At 37.8% G+C, this 21,785-nt stretch overlaps 1 protein-coding gene across 2 annotated transcripts in view; it reads left to right on the forward strand.

Moving 5' to 3' along the window:
• The first annotated feature begins 212 nt into the window (after window positions 1-212).
• LOC126169966 (E3 ubiquitin-protein ligase RNF25) overlaps window positions 213-21,785 on the forward strand; it is a 46,781-nt gene continuing 25,208 nt past the window's right edge. Inside the window, exons 1-4 of one of the 2 annotated variants that reach the window (XM_049920686.1) lie at window positions 213-351; window positions 466-534; window positions 14,270-14,510; window positions 19,183-19,401. In XM_049920686.1, the coding sequence (XP_049776643.1) occupies window positions 329-351; window positions 466-534; window positions 14,270-14,510; window positions 19,183-19,401 (552 nt within the window). In that variant the 5' untranslated portion in view covers window positions 213-328. Of the gene's footprint in view, window positions 352-465; window positions 535-715; window positions 1,085-1,180; window positions 1,295-14,269; window positions 14,511-19,182; window positions 19,402-21,785 lie in introns of those variants that run through there. The other variant, XM_049920687.1, reaches the window with a different exon arrangement.

Genomic DNA, 21,785 nt, shown 5'->3' on the forward strand with positions numbered 1-21,785 from the left:
GCACAGTGAAGATGATACTTTCGTAACTTACCGTGTATTGAGTGCTCTTGGTTCAGCAGGAAATATTTTAAATAACCTTTTCAGTGAGCACTATTTGTGCACGAGACTATCCCTACTAACGTTAAAATACGTCAATGCCAAGGGCTATTTGCAAACGGCGGGTAATACTGTCATCTCAAGTATTGTAAGATCTCTGCAAATCAGATGTTGGGAAGTAGTTTGGATTGACGCTGCAACGTCGGAGTCTGAACAATTGCACTCGCTGCATCGCCACATAAGTTTTTCGGTTTTGTGTTTGCTGAAAAGGCGTGAAGTTTGTAGAGCGAAGATGTCAAGTGAATTAGATGAAAGGTAACCTAAACAAACTAATTTTTATATTGGTTGTTTTAGAAATATCATTAATATGTGAAAAAAGCAAAATGAAGTTTTGTCATTTTTAAATTGCCACTGGATCCTTTATTTTAGAGTTTTGGATGAATTGGAAGCCTTGCAGGCTATACTGATGGACGAGGTAACAGTGAAAACTAATGAAAGGTAAGAGTGTGTGTATTTATTAGTTATTGATCCTCATTTCTGTTCGCTCATTTGCGTTGGCGTTCGTGACAAGTAATGAAACACATTTAACGTGATCTTTCGCTTTGCGGGTTTGTTTTGTTATATTTCACAGCTGTGTTATTAATAAAGCAATGTACAAATACATTGTTGTTTCACTTACACCTTTTTTGTACTGGAAAAAATAGTGCGACGTCGTAGTTTGCCTTGATGCACAGTGCCAAATGTATAGGAAAGTCGTGTTAATAGTCGATGTGTGTTTAGCAGATGATAGAAGAGATGAGTTGATTCCATCCGTATTGAAATTCATCGGAAAGGGGCAGGGCGGCGAAATCACATCTTTTCGCACTCGTTCAGTCGTGCTGCGTATTAGTTTTGAGCCTGATGTACTAAGATATCGGCTACGTTTAAGTAATCGGGTGCAATCTGAAACATAAGGCGCCAAACATTTAAAGTATTAAGTTGCAAGGAGAGGTTAACTTTGTGTTCCGATCAGCGGATAGACCTATCCATAGTTCGTATTGCACTACAGGTTAAAACAATATTAATGTTTGCAGTCACTACTGACTATAATTGTACCATTTTTGTTATTTATGCAGTTTTCTCTAATTTTAATTGAATCTGACAGGATTACGGTTACTGAGCTGCAGGAGTTATGGTTAGTTTTGAGATGCAGTGGCCGTCATTTGGTAGTGACAGATCAGTTTTGCATATTCACAGGGACAGATGAATAAACCTGAAGGTAATCTTTAATGCCTTGATGTTAACGTAGCACTGTGGCAGTAAATGTAGTGAGATAATGTTCTGTATGTGATTACTGTACATATACATATCAACAATAAAAAAGATGTCGAAGTGTGAAGCATATTTACCTTCAACGTATTATGAACAAAAATTTTACTATCATGTTCTTCACTATTATCCGAAACGTCAACATGGACACTAAAAGACGCGTAGCTAAAGTGGTTAAAACTCCATTGTCATCATAATTGTCTTAATGATGTTGATAGCGAAAAATTTTGTTTGCCGCTTCCTTCTATCTCGGGTTAGAATGTGATGTACCTTCCTTGAAATCTTTGTTGTGGTGGCAAACTGATCTGTAACGTAGCCCAAGTTCTTGGTTAGTTTGGAAGATAACATGGTTGCAAGTAGGCGAAGCCAATGAACTTGGATTTCAAATAAAGATTTGGTAATGGATTGAAATTTAACATAGCCTAACATTTATGTAACAACATATTTAACTCATCTTTCATAATAAGGACTAGAACTGCTACATATATTAGCCAACAGACAAGTCTCCGCCAAGTGTTTTGTGTATGTTATGTACATATATCATGCATAAATTATGAAGAATGTAAGGGGGACCCATTATACAATCTGGCATTATGCAGAAAAGTTTTTGTGTAATAGTCTTCATTATTTTAGTGTGTTGCTTGTAAGATGAATAACAATAGTTGCTTTTCTTCAACAATAATAAGTGAATTAATATTTCTATTGTAACAAATCCAGAGATCCACAGACATTAAAATCATAAAACATAAGTTTATGGACATGCAGTGACTGGCCCATGGCATATGTAAGTGTAAATTAACAAACATTAAAGCTATGATTAACAAAACTGAGATTAGACCATTAATAAAAGTGCAACTCATAGCTATACTCAGATTAAAATTACATTGTGATGGACACTTCAGGGAGTCAAGTGGTAGGGGCTAGGCACCATCCAGTCTTAGTTCTGTGTCAAGTGCCACAGCCTCTTTCACAGTGCATTGTGAAGCGTGACTGGCTGCCGACTGCCAACACTGACTACTGCCATTGCAATCTGCCAATCACAAAGTAATTTTAATCAGAGGATAAGAGCCAAGAACATAAAGTGGCAACTGAATGGAGCTTCTGAGAGGAATGAAACAACAGCATTGCATGAAAAATAGAAGAAATCACCATGGCTTTGAATTATGGGGGTATTACTATTTGCTTTTATTTAAACTCTCCTCAGTTCCAATTCATTTTCAATTCTGAGGGTTTCTTTTCTTTCTTCTTAATTTTTTTTTTTTTTTTTTTTTTTTTTTTTTTTTTTTTTTTTTTAAAGAATAGTGGGCCTACTTCATTGGAGATTTGTGAAGAAATTACTTTTAGTTTTAGGTAACTGCAGAATAATGTTAGTACTTGACAATGGACAGTAGAAGATTTTTGAAATGATAAGGGCTTATGGATAAATTGAAAATCCTTGAAAATTTAAGATATAATTTACGCCTATCGTGTTAGATACTCCTACAAGTATACAGAGAAATTGCAGCATTAGAAAATTGCAGCGAAATCCAGGAAGATCTGCAGCGGATAAGCACTTGGTGCAGGGAGTGGCAACTGACCCTTAACAGAGACAAATGTAATGTATTGCGAATACATAGAAAGAAGGATCCTTTATTGTATGATTATATGATAGTAGAACAAACACTGGTAGCAGTTACTTCTGTAAAATATCTGGGAGTGTGCGTATGGAACAGTTTGAAGTGGAATGATCATATAAAATTAATTGTTGGTAAGGCGGGTGCCAGGTTGAGATTCATTGGGAGAGTCCTTAGAAAATGTAGTTCATCAACAAAGGAGGTGGCTTACAAAACACTCGTTCGACCTATACTTGAGTAGACGTATTGCTCATCAGTGCGGGATCCGTACCAGGTTGGGTTGACAGAGGAGATAGAGAAGATCCAAAGAAGAGCGGCGCGTTTAGTCACTGGTTTATTTGGTAAGCGTGGTAGCATTACGGCAGTGTTTAGCAAACGTGATTGGCAGACTCTGCAAGAGAGGTGCTCTGCATTGCAGTGTAGCGTGCTGTCTAGGTTTCGAGAGGGTGCGTTTCTCAATGAGGTATTGAATATATTGCTTCCCCCTACTTATACCTCCCGAGGAGATCACGAATGTAAAATTAGAGAGATTCGAGCGTGCCCAGAAGCTTTCCGGCAGTCATTCTTCCCGTGAACCATACACGACTAGAACAGGAAAGGGAGGTAATGACAGTGGCATGTAAAGTGCCCTCCGCCTTGCGGAGTACAAATGTAGATGTAGAAATAATATGATTATCGAAGAGTAAAGCATTGAAGATTTCTGCAAACAGCTCAACAATTAATAACGACAAATGTAAACATTTCTTATGTAGTGTACGCAACTGTTATTCTTTGATAATTATATTTGAAGTCGAGTAAATGTTAAAGAGTTGTTTGCAAAAACAGTTTCTCTCTCTCTCTCTCTCTCTCTCTCTCTCTCTCTCTCTCAGTTGTGTATTTTACTCGCTCTATGTACAGATCTATATGGTCTCTCTAAATCTTGATCTAATGTTTCCCTGGTGATATGAATATTAGAATATCCACTTATCATTTGTACAATTGATGTTTGATACTCTGAATATCGCCAGTGTGCTGTGATTTTTGAGGGGGGTTTGATATTATTTAAAGTTTTTTTCACAGTGTTCCTGTGTGTACTTTCAATAGACAGTATAATTTATTCTGGTTTGTTGTCTTCATTTATTGAAATAAGCCGTATACAATTTCTTTCTAGAAATAGAATCTGTGTGGATTATAGAACAGTTGATGCACAATAATGATGCTGCATAAAGGTAACTTGTTTGGTACATGATTTATGATCCTCACGTACTACTGAAGAGTTGCATTGGCTATCATGCATGGAATGGACAGTGTTTATGAATTAGTGACATAGACTCTTGTACTTAGTAAGATTACATGCTATGCTTCTATTGATATTGGCCCATTTATCAAACTGACAATGACTGAGGCTCCTGACTATTGCTACTAGGCTTTGCTGACTCGCATTGCACATTCACGCAGGTCACTAGGCCACTTCCCTTTTATCGTGCCCCTCGACACTCTGGCAATGGATAGCTAGTGCTGTGACCATCTTACTTCTTTCCTTTGAAGGATTGCAGCAACTTGCCACAGGCTTAAACATAGATTTGCACTTACCAAGAAACTTCATGCAGTATAATAAACAAGACACTTCCACCTAAGCTAGTACTGGCTTAATGTTTTGGTACAACACACACTAGTGCTTAATTTGATTCACTGTTAAAAAAATGCTTCTGAAGCTATTATACAAAACTTTTTAACTTCTGTCATAAGTCACGGTGCATTTACATCACTTCCATACCTCAGGCAGTCTAATGGATCTGTTATACAACAATAAGTGCTACATCCAAGCTTTTGTTGTTCACTCAAAGGGTTTGTCTATTCCATATTTTGAGTCATTCACCCACCACCACCAGTTTTTCACTGATTTCTCCATGAAACGTATGAAAGTTAACAAAAATGTTGGAATTATGCACACATGGTGTTTCTGTGAACATCCGATTGCAGGGAGATGCTTGTGATTTTATAGTCTCTTGTATTTGAGAGAATTCAGAAGCAATCTTTCTTTTTTTTCTATGTTTTCCTGTCACATTTCTGCAGACTGTGACTCTCTTTCACGCACTCTGGAATTGGCTATAGACAAATCGCCAAACGTAACTTTTTAACTTTGTATAATGTAACAACCATAAAAGGCCATGCTTTTAAAGTGGCATAAAAGTGATATACTTCTAACATAATATATAGAGGGCAGCTTTTTTTTGTAGGAGAGGTGAGTTATGAAACTATTCACGAAAGAGAGAAAAAAAAGTATGATACAGTACTGCACTCCTCATTTACACCTTCTTTCCATATCAATTTTTTTCCTTCTCAGAGAGACCTGTTGTTTCATGAGCTTGAGTTTGTCGTAATAAATAAGTAGACTGTAACAGAGAAACAAAATAATGTTGAAATAGGTAGTAAGGAAATAGAGCTGTCAAATTAATGTTTATTTCTGTTCATTGAGCTAAATTATCAGTTACAGGAAAAGAGAATAGATTAACTATAGGAAAACTTGTGAATTTAGTTTCAAAAGTGTTAGGAAGTAATGAACGCATACTGATATATTTCTAAATTCACCTTATGATGAGTATAGTTAAACCCGTATATGGATTAGTGCCATACCAAACCTTTGTTTGTACTTGCTATTGTATAGCACTCCACCACATGGGGGAGGGGGATTGCACTTTATTTTGGAAAAGGTACATACCATTCTACACCTGTCACATCCATGTCAAATATTTAAAATGTTGCTGTAACAATGCAAATTCCATCAATGCTCATGTTGAGGTACCATTGTCTATCCACCTGAGGAAGACTTGCTGTCTAGGCTCTCATTACTCTCATTTTGCATTCCCCAAATCACTTCTTTTGTTAGGGAACTTTCATGCAGATAATAAATTACATGCTGCACAATTTTGCAGAACTTAAGAGTGCGCCCTAAGAAATTACTCTATCTTTTTTAAACAAAATCAGTTTTTTTTAATTTGTAGATGGAGCCAGTTTTACGCCCTCCTCCACTATACTAGAGAGAAACAGTACATGTTAGTAGTTGTTGTAATGCTAGCCTCATTAACTGTGTGGAAAATACTATGGAGTATGTGATAAACTACTGCCTGATCCAGATCTGAATCTGGGAACTTCCTTGACTACTTCAAATTTAGTTGCAGGGGATTGTGATCCACTCTGATAGGGAAATCAATGCTATGTGGAAGCCTTGTGTTATCAAGTAGCTCCATGAATGTGGTTTATGGTAGTATGTTTCAATCTTCACATGCTCCATTCTTTTGTAGTACTTCATCAAAAATTGTGTGGCCCGTTATGCCCTGTAAAACATTTTTATTTATTTATTTTACTTTTAGCAAAAAAGTTATGATCTGAAAGAATGTTTTTAAATGTCAACTTGCTTGCAAAGTTCATTAACAATGTCTGGTTCATAGCAAAGTGCTCTATTCAGTGCTTACTTTTTGACACAATAAACTGCATCACATCATACTTTGTATCTCACACCCCTCCCCATGTAATTTGAGTTTTGTGATTTGATTTCATTCTAGCAAAACTACATATCTGAATTTCAATTTTCAAAATTATATTAGTAATGTACTTTCATCTTATATAAAGTCATTGCTTTGTTGCTTGTACATAATGCTACTATATGTGTCAAGGTAACTCTGTCATTTATTCACAAACTGTTAAAAAAAATTCATTGAATTTATGGAATAACACTGAACGCAAATTTATGGCAATGTAGATTTCATGGCGACGTTCTTCAGTGTTCCTTTACAAAAGCTAAGGATTCTATCCACCAGCAGGGAAACAAAGCTACCAGTAATTTTTTGTTAATTATTGAAGGTCCAGCAGAATAGTAGTGTGATTTTTTTTAAACCAAGAAATAGTGATAGGATGTGTTACAAGCACTGACACATGTTGTCAAAAAGAGTGAATGTTACAGCAATTACTATGTATTAAGTCAGCAGGTTTAAATTAAAATTGGAGAATGTGGAATTCTCAGCTGGAAGTACAGCATATAGAAAAAAGAAACGATGAGAAATGTATTTTGTCAGTGATAAAATTCGACAATTTTATACAGAAGAGAGAGTGCATAACATATGTGACATACAAAAAACAAAACAATAGACATTTGTAGATTGAAATGTTTGTCCTAATTTAGTGCAAGGTGGTAATATTTTAGAAGCTTATTTTTGCATTCGTAGAGATTGTAGGAAATATTGTTCCATCTATAAGTATACAGAATCAGCACTAGCAAGTCATGCAATATAAATTGTACTGCATTAAATTTTACTGTACAGCAGATATAGAAACAAATTAATATCAAGAGTTTCTGAATTGAAACAACATAATCTTACTTTCCTCTCTACTGCAGGTGTACAACTTACATGTTAATGTGGCAACACCTTTGTTTTCATATAAACAGTTTCTTGTCTAGTTCATATGATCCGACAACCCAAAACAAAATACCATTGTTTGCTTCATATAGTAAAACATGGAAGTAATAATTTTGTTGTACTAAACGTAGGTAATGGTTGATCGGAGTAGTGTGAAAATACATTTTTACCTTCTGTTGTTTAATTATAGCAGAAGTGGACATTCCAAACCATGCATTCGGGGTGATAGAACATGTCAGCTCAGTTTAAGTAGACAAGGAATAAATTTAACTGCGCATGCTGTGTTTCGAAAGAAACAGGCTTACAGATTTTTATAGAGATGTCAGGGAAAGCCTATCTGGCAGTGAATTTACCACCTTCTGAATGTAATATTCCTGAAACTAGAGAGAGATTTCCTCAGTTCACTGTTGTTTCACATGATAATTGAAGAGAGTTATAATAAAACCTGGTGGTGTACATATCTCAAAAAACTTAAACAAAAGTGACCTGGTGGACAAATGGAATAACATTCAGTCAGCATTGGAGTTTCAATAATGAGGAGAAGAAAATTCTGCAGTAGAAGATCTAGGATCATGTGTGCATAGCAACATATTATTAGTGGTTAAAAGCCATGAAATAGAGATAGTGTGTTGGTAAAGATTGTATATCTGTATTTGATAAACTTGGTGTGAAAAATTCCCTTACATCCTGTAAGGTTTAAATTTTTCACTAAAGCATTATGGTGGTTGTAGTTGCCTAAAAGAGATGACTGATTACTAATTCAGCCATCTCCTCCTTTCACACACTTACTGCCACGAGACTGGTCACGACTAGTCACTTCTGTGTAGCAGGTGAGGCAGCTGCTGGTCCTATTCTCACAGGTGGTTGTTTGATATGAGTGGGACCCCCCTGCCCCTCCCCCATGAGTGACTGGAATGACTGGCACAATTGCTACACATTTATGTATCCATAAATAATTATTGGGTGCACCTGAAAGTGAAGCCTTGGGCTTCGAAACCAGTCGTGCAATAAGTAAGACATTGCTGGTAATTGAAGTGGATTTTTTATTCTAGTTGATAAGGTATTACCAGTTTAGTTTCGGTCGCAGGAGTTCCTTCTGACAGTTCTACTTGGTGTAGATTTCTTGCAGTGCATTGCCATCACTATTAAAAATGCGATCATTGTCATTGCTGTCTGATGTTCACAGAGGCATCTACTTTATCAGAAAATTTCGATAACGCTGCACCATCAACATCAAAATCTGATTCTTCCAACATTGGTAACTCTTTACCAGTAAACAAGCCTTTTTCGACATTTACAGTGTCGTGCCACACCTCTGATTGGCAGGGCAGAGTCCATTTGAGCTTCAACCATTCATATTCATATTATACGGTGTAACAAAACTCACTGTATATACCAAAATATAAATTAGTGGTCACCTTTAAAACGGATGTGGAACAACATTGAGATTTTGTAAGAATTAGTAATAAAAATTCAGTTAAAAGTAAAATAATTAAAAAAGGCAAGATTCAACATGTAACAAGATATTGTACCTGATTTTCTGTATGCCAGCGTCAATTCAATCAAGAAATACAAATTAGTGCACAGTACTGTTATGTATTGTACTAAACAGAGTGGAACACTTGGTCACCAGCAGGCACATGATGTCAGGTATGAGACTTGGCTGTGGTTGCTGGTGGCCTCATGGCCATAAACATGTTATTTATATTTTTTGAAGGTTGTAATTAGCTAAAAGTTATCACACGTGAAATTGTAACCAAGACATTTGATGAATGAAACAGCTGTAACTCCTTCACGGACATGACGGGGATGGTTGTAAGATTGGTCCGGCAAGTATTGCCACCAAAACACAGTAATACCAAAGGATGGGAAATAAGAGTAAATATGTTGACAAACTCAAGAATTTCTGAATGGTTTTCTCACAAAATTGTCGAAATGGACCTTAGAACAAGGCTTTGGCAAATTGAGAACACCAACAGGCACTGTCATATTGCTGCAAAGGATAAAGACAAACTGATATTTGTCTTATTTTCTGTGAATAGTTACATGTTGTTGTATTATGCACTACTTTGCTCCAACATAAATTAATTCATTTAGTTTTGTAATTCGCTGTAGTGTTCGTGTTCTTGCCTCAGTGGGTTTTGCTATACGTTTATGTGCCTATCTGGCACTCAGTGCCTCCTCTATGTGATGAGTAGCAATCTATCCTAATTCATATTTTGCTGTTACATCCCTGGTTTTCCGTTGTTTGAAAACAATTCGAGTAAGATGAAGACGTAACTAAAACATATATTGGATATAGACCACATTTCATCAAGATGGTATATGGCTCAGTAAGTGACAACATTAATCAGTCACACCAAGAAAAACAGAGAGAGCACAGTGGAGGGACCATTGTGCAAACATTTCAAGATTTATTTGCATGTTTTTCTAGTTATCTTTAGATTGGTCGGAATCAGGAAGCTATTAATAAAAATAGTGACATTGTGGAAATAATGACAGAAGAGGCACACTATGTGATCAGAAGTATCCAGACAACTGGCTGAAAATGACTTAAAAGTTCACAGCACCCTCAATTGGTAATGCTGGAATTCAGTATGGTTTTGGCCCCTCCTTAGCCTTGACGATAGCTTCCACTCTCGCAGGCATACGTTCAATGAGATGCTGGAAGGTCTCTTGGGGAATGGAAGCCCATTCTTCATGGATTTCTGCACCGAGGAGAGGTATCGATGTTGGTCAGTGAGGCCTGATACGAAGTCAGCATTCCAAAACATCCAAAAAGGTGTTCTATAAGATTCAGATCAGGACCCTGTGCAGGCCGGTCGTTATAGGGGTGTTATTGCAATGTAACCACTCCACCACAGTCCGTGCATTATGAACAGGTGCCTCATCATGTTGAAAGATGCAATCGCCATCCCCGAATTGCTCTTCAACTGTGGGAAGCAAAAAGTAGGCCTGCGCTGTGATAGTGCCACGCAAAACAACAAAGGGTGCAAGCCCCCTCCATGAAAAACAGGACTACACCATAACACCACCGCCTCCGAATTTTACTGTTGCCATTACACAGGCTAGCAGATGACATTCACTGGGCATTGAAAATATCTACACCCTGCCATCGGATTGCCACATTGTGTACCGTGATTTGTCACTCCGCACAATGTTTTTTCCACTGCTCAATAATCCAATGTTTACAGGCATCGTTTGGCATTTAACAGCGTGATGTGTGGTTTATGAGCAGCCGCTCAACCATGGAATCCTAGTTTTCTCACCTCCCGCCTAACTGTCTTAGTACTTGTAGTGGATCCTGATGCAGTTTAGCATTCCTGTCTGATGGTCTGGATAGATGTCTGCCTATTACACATTACGACCCTCTTCACCTGTCGATAGTCTCTTGTCTGTCAATAAACGAGGTCAGCCTGTACGCTTTTGTGCTGTATGTGTCCCTTCGCGATTCCATTTCACTATCACATCAGAAATAGTGGACCTAGGTATGTTTAGGAGTGTGGAAATCTCGTGCACAGACGTATGTCACTAGTGACACCTAATCACCTGACCACTTTCGATGTCCGTGAGTTCCACAGAGCACCCCATTCTGCTCTCTCATGACATAATAACTACTGAGGTCACTGATATGGAGACCTGGCAGTAGTTGGCAGCATAGTGCACTTAATATGAAAAACATATATTTTGGGTGTGTCCGGATACTTTCGGTCACATAGTGTATATAATGCTATTTGAGATATGAAGGAATGAATAACACCTGCAGATGATGATGTTATAATGGGAATAATTAAAACTGCCAGAAAAATTAAAAACTTATGAATTGTTTGCACAGCACCTGCAGTAAAGGAAGAAAATTCCTCCCACACCCGCAAAAGGGAAACTGTAATATAAATATTCTACTTCACAAGAAAGGAGATGGTATTCACTAAAATTATCACCAACAGCATAGAAGACTCATTAGTTTTTAAGTGGATGTAGGGAAATAGTCGATTTGAAAATCATAATGAAACTCATAAAACAGCAGTAAATATAAATTACTACTTTGTTGGGAATTAATAGAGTATGAAAACAGTTTTGCCAGTTTCAGTTAAATTCCTGTTAAAAGCTCTTCCCCATGTTAGTATACTGAGAAATATATATATATATACATCAGTGCTACAGCTTCATTTAGACTTAAATAAAATGCAGAATTGAAAGAAGATTTAGGTGATGAGTCCATAGCACAAAACTAGTCTCGGCACAGCTACCGGAACTGAAGATGCTGTACAAGTTAAAATGGCATATTTTTGAGCCACCTTTGTTTTTCTGGTGTGGTACTGATAAGTAAAATATCACACAATTGTAAAAATGAAGACTTCATGACTGCAATGATATTTCGTTATGTTGTTTGTTAAGTCACAATCTATATCAGTAGTTTGTGATTGTTAGCATTTAATATGCAATATAAAAATTATGCTGTTTGCCTCAAGTGTAGATGAATGTCTGTTCTGAATGGAAGAAATTAATAAAAGAAATTTGAAAGTAGTTCTGGAAATCAGTTATAATTAGACTAGAATAAAACATAATCAACATATTAAAATGTTAAAAACAATGCACAAACAGAAAAGTTATAGAACCATTTGATGAGTGTTTCCTTTTAGAGCAGTTGAATGCAACACTGGATAGACAGTAAAAGAAATAACACAATACCGTAAATGGCCCTGGAGTGGTTTTTCTGAACCAGATTTTTAAAAAATTTCCTCTGTGTCTTTACAGAAAGTTGCAATATGGCAGTTACATATCATTTTTTATGCCAAATTCACATTCAAAAGTAAAGGGTCATTCAGCTAACAACGGAGCGATGCATGTTTAGAATCGAGAGTGGAGACAGGGACATGAACAAATGGTTAAGGGTACAGAGTGGAATGGGTGATGTAATTCATCTTTGAAAGTTCAGATATCAAGCATATTCAGAACGTGCGCGCGTGTGCGATACCCTCTAGTATTATAGGTAATTCTAAAATATTTCTGTTTGCTGATGACACTAGCTTGGTAGTAAAGGATGTTATGTGCAACATTGGCTCTGTTTCAGATAGTGCAGTTCATGTCATAAGTTCATGGCTTGTACAAAATAAACTAAAGCTAAACCACAGTAAGACTCAGTTTTTACAGTTTTTAACACACAATTCAACAAAACCCGACATTTTAATTTCACAGAATGGGCATATGATTCGTGAAACTGAACAGTTCTAATTTCTAGGTGTTCAGATAGATAGAAAATGTCATGGAAAGCTCATGTTCAGGACCTATTCAAAGACTTAATGCTGCTATTTTTACTATTCGAACAGTATCTGAAGTAAGTGATTGTTCGACACAGAAATTAGTCTACTTTGCTTATTTTGGGGCAACTCGTCTCATTCGCAAAGGATTTTTTTAAAATTTTTATTTTATTTTATTTTATTTATTTTTTATTTTTTTGTTCGGAAATTGGCAATTCAGGCTATAAGTGGTGTAAGTTCATGAACCTCTTGTCGACCACTGTTCACTAGTGTGGGTAGTTTGACATTGGCCTCCCAATATATATATATTCTTTACTGTCGTTTCTGGCTAACAATATCAGCTTATTCCCAAGAATTAGCAGCTTTCACTCATTTAATACTGGGCAAAAATCCAATCTGCATTTGGATCGCACTTCCTTAATTCTTGTGCAGAAAGGTGTGCAGTATGTTGCTGCATCCATTTTCAATAAGCTACTACAAGAATTCAAAAGTCTTAGCAGTAATCCACATGCTTTCAAATTGAAACTGAAGAGTTTCCTCATGGATCACTCCTTCTATTCTGTCGAGGAGTTTCTTGAAAAGTGAAGCTGGTGTTCCTATGTTATATTGTTGATTGCATTTACTTAAACTTATGACTTGACATTTTTTGGTTCATAAACATTTTATTTTATCTGTTATTACTTTTATGTTGTGATTTCATATACTGACATGTTCCATGACCTTGGAGATTTGCTCCTCAGTTTGGTCTACGGAACTAGTCGTGTAAATAAAATAAATAAAAAATGAAACACTGTCATTGAAGAGCAGAAGTAGACATTTTCATTTTCTTTGACATTTTATTACCTTCTTCATAGAGCTACATGTGTGCTTTTACTGAGATAAAGTATATTATTATTATTATCTTCTTTCCTTTCTCAGACCTTAGGTCTGGTTAAAAATGGAACGTGACGCGGACCTTGATCAAGCGTGACTTCCTTTTAACTGTATGGTGTATGTTACATTGTATTTAGGAACTTTCGGGTTATTGAACATGTAGCAATAATTACGGATTTCTGTAGTTGTATATATACATTTGGATGTAGCTGCATTGCATTGATGTACTGGTGGATATTGTGTGGTATGACTCCTGTAGTTGATAGTATAATCGGTATAATGTCAACTTTATCCTGATGCCACATGTCCTTGACTTCCTCAGCCAGTTGGATGTATTTTTCAATTTTTTCTCCTGTTTTCTTCTGTATATTTGTTGTATTGGGTATGGATATTTCGATTAGTTGTGTTAATTTCTTCTTTTTATTGGTGAGTATGACGTCAGGTTTGTTATGTGGTGTTGTTTTATCTGTTATAATGGTTCTGTTCCAGTATAATTTGTATTCATCATTCTCCAGTACATTTTGTGGTGCATACTTGTATGTGGGAACGTGTTGTTTTATTAGTTTATGTTTTATGGCAAGTTGTTGATGTATTATTTTTGCTACATTGTCATGTCTTCTGGGGTATTCTGTATTTGCTAGTATTGTACATCCATTTATGATGTGATCTACTGTTTCTATTTGTTGTTTGCAAAGTCTGCATTTATCTGTTGTGGCATTGGGATCTTTAATATTATTATTATTATTATTATTATTATTATTATTATTATTATTATTTTCAGTGGCATGCCAGTATCTGTTGAAACTGTTTTACTTCCTGCCACTGCTGATGACACTCTTCAGCAGTATGTCAGGATAACACTAGTCGTGGAACTACCACCAGGATATCCAGATACTGAACCAGTAGTGCATCTGCGAAACCCGAGAGGTTTGGATGACTCTGTGCTAATGAAGATTGAGGAAGAGACTAAAAAGAAATGTGAAGATTATCGTGGACAACCTGTCATTTATGAGCTTATTGAGGTACCACATATTCAGTACTCATATTTATTATTTTATATAAGAATGATATAAATGTATTCTCTATTCTGCTTGTATAACTTAGATAATATAGAAAATGAAATAAATATTAATGAAGAGAGAGATTAATCTTTGCTATTATCAATTAATTTCAATATTGATCAAATTATAAATAACAAACTGACCTAGGATGCAATAAATAAATTATGTGAAAAAATGCACCACCAAAGATAAGAGGACACATTTGTTTGAGTTTTGACTGAAGTGGTGAACCTCACATATTAATTATATTCTGCAGGAGGGCATATGTCCTTTTGCAGTTCACATTAGCAGATTTTCCCTTCTTATTGTCAAGGTAGCAGTTAAACTCTGTGGTGTCTGTGGGCTAACTTTGACCCTGTGGTATCACTGATGTGCTGATGTTCACATTTGTATGTGCTTTTCCTGTAGGGTGAACATTTTTCTTCCACTGACTTGTTTGTTAATTAGTTCTTTCTTTGATACCCATGCATTTTGTATCAAATGACAATCATCAATGGGATGTTAAATTGTGATTTCCCATTACTCCTTTCTTACTTAATTCAGCCTGATTCACATCTTACCTTTGGTGCTGAGAACAATTTATTAATTATTGCCCATCCAAACATGATATTTGCGGCCTAAAATTACACACAGAAATGAATGAAAAATGGCAGTTCCCCTTCAAAATTGATCATTAGGCTAGAATGTATTCGATGGAAAAGAGGTTTGGAACTGTCTTCTACAAAATATGTACATAGAACACATGACGACATCCCCTGCACATTCCTGGAGCGTAGTTTAAGGAAGCCTATTATTCTCTTGGCATATGTTTTATATTGCCTGAAGAAATAGATGTCAAAGGGTTGTGTGTATTTTGTAGTTTCCGGTGGAATGATTTTTAAAACTTTCATTTTTCTCCAGAGGCTTCCAGCAGTATTTGTGCGTCCTTGTGTCCAGACTAGGACTAATGAAGTTCTAGTGACTTTATCGGGAAATATGGAGTCAGAACTGATGGAAAAAAAGTCTTAAAGTTCTCTTGTCATCTTCCTGCTCACACTTGCATCAGCGAAGGCAGTTGGAAGGCACCGTTTTTCTATTTTCCATGACACACGGGGTCAGACTTTCCATTTGGTTCTTGGATGCATATATCAACTTTGTCTGCCTATCATCTGTCCATTGATACAGCAACATTGATTGTTTAGCTGTGTGTTGCACTGTTAACAGATTGCAGCATTGACCCAGTGTTTCTCTCTATTGTTTCATGCATAACATTCTTTTGGAAGATAGTTCATAGTTGAACTGGCTCTGATCATTGTTCCATACAGAATCCATTTGGATGTTTTCTTTTATGATGTGCACATTGATTTCAGCAACAAATGTTTGAGCTCTTTGAATTATCTCTTCTATAGTCACCCTTATCTTTTCGTACTTGGAACATTGTTATAGGGCGTGATGTTATCCTAAACTCCTTTTTCAAATTGATAATAAATCCCAGTGACACTCTAAAATTTTTAAACCCAAGATTTTGGGCCAAAATCCAAAACCCATTGTTGTAAATGCCAATATTGAACCAAAGAACTGTGTTTCGTCAAATTTGCCATTGCACACTGTTTCATGATATTGAACTGCAGCATACAATTTCCTTTGAAAACTGTACTGCCTTCTCTTTTCTTTGCCACATAGTCCAGCATGCTTTCAATGTTGCTTTTAATCTTCAATTTAGGGTATTTTTTTCTGGAGCTTATCATATATGTTGAAAACTCTGAAGTGACAATCATCATAGATGTTCTCTAGTGTGCTGTCCTCTGACACCATGATGACACTTTCAACTTTAAACTTCGTATCAGGAGGAGGTTGGTAATTCACTTTCACTGCTTGTCATTATCAGTGCTATCATCATTTGTGTTTGTGTTACAACAGTATGCGTTTCTAACTGGTGATAACATTTTTGCACTATAATAGATACCAGAAAATGTGTGAATGATTCATTTTTTACACCAGTATCATCTTCATGAAGAATAGTTCGTCATAACTTCATCCCAACCGGTTGCAATTCATTAGCAGGATTGATTATAAATCGCTGACCCATCTGATGCTTCACTGTACAAACAACTTCACAAAATGCAACTTCACATACACAGTGCAATGGCTTCTATTAGTCTCGACTGGTTTAGTGGCAGGAAAAGGTCGAATTCATCATGGCATACTCAGCAGCCTCCAATGGGTGAATGCAAAAGTTTGCTGATAAACGAACATCATTGGTGCAGTAAGGGATCTTTAAATGATCCCTCATGGGATTGGGGTGTAAATGTGTTTGTTGAGACCAAATACTTTCCTTGTCATTGAATCAGTCCAATAGGTTTGAGTTGCGACAGGCTATGAACTGAAGTCAAAAATGTACACATAGGCAGGTTTGCTTTGTATTCCACTTTCAATCCCCTTCTCTCACCCCATTTCACTGTATAATACACTACTGGCCATTAAAATTGCTACACCAAGAAGAAATGCAGATGATAAACAGGTATTGATTGGACAAATATATTATAATAGAACTGACATGTGATTACATTTTCACGCAATTTGGGTGCATAGATCCTGAGAAATCAGTACCCAGAACAACCACCTCTGGCCGTAATAACGGTCTTGATATGCCTGGGCATTGAGTCAAACAGAGCTTGGATGGCGTATACAGATACAGCTGCCCATGCAGCTTCAACACGATACCACAATTCATCAAGGGTAGTGACTGGCGTATTGTGACGAGCTACTTGCTCGGCCACCATGGAATAGACATTTTCAATTGGTGAGAGATCTGGAGAATGTGCTGGCCAGTGCGGCAGTCGAACATTTTCTGTATCCAGAAAGGCCCGTACAGGACCTGCAACATGCGGTCGTTCATTATCCTGCCAAAATGTAGGATTTCGCAGGGATTGAATGGAGGATAGAGCCAAGGGTTGTAACACATCTGAAATGTGAAGTCCACTGTTCAAAGTGCCGCAATGCAAACAAGAGGTGATTGAGACGTGTAACCAATGGCACCCAATACCACCACGCCAGGTGATACACGCTTCCAATGTGCGTTCACCGCGATGTTGCCAAATACAGATGCGACCAATATGATGCTGTAAACAGAACCTGGATTATTCTGAAAAAAATGACGTTTTGCCATTCGTGCACTCAGGTTCGTCGTTGTGTACACTATCGCAGGCACTCCTGCCTGTGATGCAGTGTCAAGGGTATCCGCAGCCATGTTCTCCGAGCTGATAGTCCATGCTGCTGCGAACGTCGTCGAACTGTTCGTGCAGATGGTTGTTGTCTTGCAAACGTCCCCATCTGTTGACTCAGGGATCAAGACGTGGCTGCACGACCCGTTACAGCCATGCGGATAAGATGCCTGTCATCTCGACTACTAGTGATAAGAGGCCGTTGGGATCCAGCACGGCATTCCGTATTACCCTCCTGAACCCACCGATTCCTTAGTCTGCTAACAGTCATTGGATCTCGACCAACGCAAGCAGCAATGTCACAATACAATAAACCGCAATCGCGATAGGCTGCAGTCCGACCTTTATCAAAGTTGGAAATGTGACGGTACACATTTCTCCTCCTTACATGAGGCATCACAACAACGTTTCACCAGGCAACGCCAGTCAACTGCTGTTTGTGTATGAGAAATTTGTTGAAAACTTTCCTCATGTCAGCTCGTTGTAGGGGTCGCCACCCGCCGCCAACCTTGTGTGAATGCTCTGAAAAGCTAATCATTTGCATATCACAGCATCTTCTTCCTCCCTGTTAAATTTCAGGTCTGTAGCACGTCATCTTCGTGGTGTAGAAATTTTTATGGCCAGTTGTGTATTTTTCACCTTTTCAGTGTTAGTGTTGAACCCTTTTGCCTTAATGACACATACATCCCATCTGTTGAAAAATTATTTGTTAGAGAAAGTATATTTTAAGACATCCTTTTTTTCTGCAAAAAATTGCCTCCAAAATTCAGGTGAATCTTATACTTGAGATTAATATAAAAATGGCCAGCATTTGACTTAAAATTCCCTGCAGTCTTAGAAATGGTTGTATATTCGATGATGTGGGAACTCTATCTCTATCAGACACAAATGAATTCAACTGGCAGCAGCAGTGCTTCGATGGGACGGACATGAGTTGCAAGGATTCACAAGCTTGCTAACACTGTCTTCCTCCCAAACCACCATCACAAACCCAGAACACTGTCCAGCCTTCAGGGATCTTAAATGTCAGGCGAGTTGTATAAACAAAGAACTTTTTTAATCTGGTTTTGCAGTTGATAATAAAAATGGTAAAAATGTTTTTTTTTTTTTTATTTGCTTAAACATTAAGGTGTATCTTATAGTCTGTAAAATACAGTAATATTGACCATGACAGGAGATAATTTTTTGTCTTCTGTTTTTTAAAATATATGTAAAATGAGTTTAAAAGGGTACTGCAATTTTGGGAGTTATAATTTGCTCTCTTTCTTTTACTGATATTCTAGATGGCTAGACTGATTTTTCCCCTTTGACATTTTTTATGGCACAGCTGACATCATTTGCTCATTTGCCTAAAGACCTCTCAGGTTAATTTTCTCAATTTCGGCTGGAGATTATAACAGACACATTGATTTTACATTATTTTGTTGCAGCTAGTGAAGGAACATCTGACAGCAAGCAATCTTCCATCTTGCCAGTGTGTTATATGCTTGTATGGATTTCGCGAGGGTGACCACTTTACAAAGACACAATGCTTCCACTATTTTCATTCACATTGCCTGGCATGTCTTGTGACAACTACCGAGAAAAATTTTCATGAAGAACAAGAGAAATTACCAGCCTGGCAGAAGCAACAAAGTGGTACCTTTCAGGTGAGAGAATAGATATAGTAAGAGGGCATGCTGAAGAGTAATGTCTCCAGTTTTTTTGTGAAAACTCTTAAAGATTTTTAAATAAAACAAAATATATTAACAGTCTACATTTTTATTGTATTTGTGAACTCATTTTTCCCAACAGGAGACCACTTTGTTGATACTGTTACTGTAGAATGTTTGACTTTGTTGATGGAGCCACTTCACCACCTCTGTTAGCACCGCTTCATCACTATCGAAGTGAAGTCCTCAAATGTGCTCCTTAATGTTTGGAAACCCATGAAAATCAGATGAGCCCTAGTCGGAATTGTGTGGATGAGGATCAGTGACAGTGATTCCAAGGCATTTGATTGCTGCATATGTCACAGTGTTTGTGTGTTGTGTTGTCCTTCTGAAGGAGAGGGTGCTCCATGTGTAGACATTTTCTACTCTTAGAAGCTATATTACAGTATATTGTTCCTCACACACCAACATAGTAAGTTAAACACTCCCATGTTACATGCTACAATTCAGAGCCCTCTAGCGGCAGAGGGTTACAGCTTGTGTCAGTGCAGCTGGAAAGTAGACAGAGTAATACGCTTGACGTGTAATACCTCGAATGATGCTGAGAACAGAATAAAAATTCAGAGGCATTATTTTTCAGCACGTCTAATCAGAGTAAGAGTATATGACATCAAAAATCCTGATTGTAAAGCAAACAATGGCAGGAGTAAATATTTGGGACAATGAAACCTCAGAAAAACCATTGTTTCCTCTTATAAACAAAACCTTTATTGTTTCAAACACATTAAATGTTTCACAATTTTTTTTGGATAACCCTTTCCTGTGGGCAGTGCAAAAGACTGTTGACTACATAATAAATTGTACACTTGTTTCAAACTGAGCTTGGCTGGCAATCAAATCCAGAACCTTTGCCTTTGTCTCTGTACGGTAGAGTGGAAACTGAAATTAAGTGAGATGGACAGGATGCGATATTGTGAGAGTAATTTGACAGAGCACTGAAAAACCTAAGTTGAAACAACTCACCTGGGATGGACATTTCATGTAACCAACCAAGATGAAACTATTCCAGTTGATATTCAGGATTTATGAGCCAGGCAAAATACCCCCTGACTTCAAGAAGAAGAAGAAGAAGAAGAAGAAGAATGTAAAAATCCCATTTCCTGAGAAGGTGGGTGTTGACCAGAGTATTGCCTAACCATCAATTTAATACTAAAAAAGTGCAAAATGTTAATACCATTTATTTACAATATAATGGAATCAAACGATGAAGAGTCTCTCTCTCTCTCTTTCTCTCTCTCTCTCTCTCTCTCTCTCTCTCTCTCTCTCACACACACACGCGACCACTGTCTCTGGCAGCTGGAGCCACGCTATGAGCAGCAACAGCAGTGCATGATAGGAGAGGTAACTGGGTGATGGTAAGGAGGAGGCTAGGATGAGAAGGGGGAGGGATAGCAGGATAGAGGTGAGGGATGGTGATGTGCTACTGGGGAGCATGCAGGAACGAAGTGGGGAGTAGGTGGTGGGCTGGGTGCTGACAGAGGTTAGACAAGAGGGGGAGGCGGGGGGGGGGGTAGCGGTAAAGGAGAGGAGTAGAATAACATTGGTGGAATAAAGGGCTGTGAGTGCTGGAATAGAACAGAGAAGGGGCTAGATGGTTGGGGACACTGGCTAACAGAGGTTGAGGCCAGGAGGGTTACGGGAACGTAGGATATATTGCAGGGAGAGTTGCCAACTTCGCAATTCAGAAAAGCTGGTGTTGGTGGGAAGGATCCATGTGGCACAGGCTGTGAAGCAGTCACTCAAATGAAAAATGTCATGTTGGGCGGCATGCTCAGCAACAGACGGGTCCAGTTGTTTCTTGGTCACAGTTTGTCAGTGGCCATTCATGCGGACAGACAGCTTGTTAGTTCTCATGCCCACATAGAATGTAGCACAGTGTTTGCAGCTTAGCTTGTAGATCACATGACTGGTTTCACAGGTAGCCCTGCCTATGACGGGATAGGTGATGTTTGTGACCAGATTAGAGTAGGTGGTGGTGGGAGGATGTATGGGATAGGTCTTGCATCTAGGTCTGTTACAAAGATATGAGCCATGAGGTGAGGGGTTGAGAGCAGTGGGGTTGTATATGGATGGATGAGTACATTGTATAGGTTTGGGGGATGGTGTAACACTACTGTGGGAGGAGTGGGAAGGATAATGAGCAGGACATTTCTCATTTCAGGGTATGACAAGAGGTAATGGAAACCCTGACAGAGAATGTAATTCAGTTGCTCCAGTCCTGGGTGGTACTGAGTTACAAGGAGTATGCTCCTCTGTGGCTGGACAGTGAGGCTTTGAGAGGTGGCAGGTGACTGGAAAGATAAGGCAAGGGAGATTTGTTT

Source organism: Schistocerca cancellata, chromosome 1, assembly GCF_023864275.1.
Source record: "Schistocerca cancellata isolate TAMUIC-IGC-003103 chromosome 1, iqSchCanc2.1, whole genome shotgun sequence".
In the NCBI taxonomy this organism is placed as follows: Eukaryota; Metazoa; Arthropoda; class Insecta; order Orthoptera; family Acrididae; genus Schistocerca; species Schistocerca cancellata.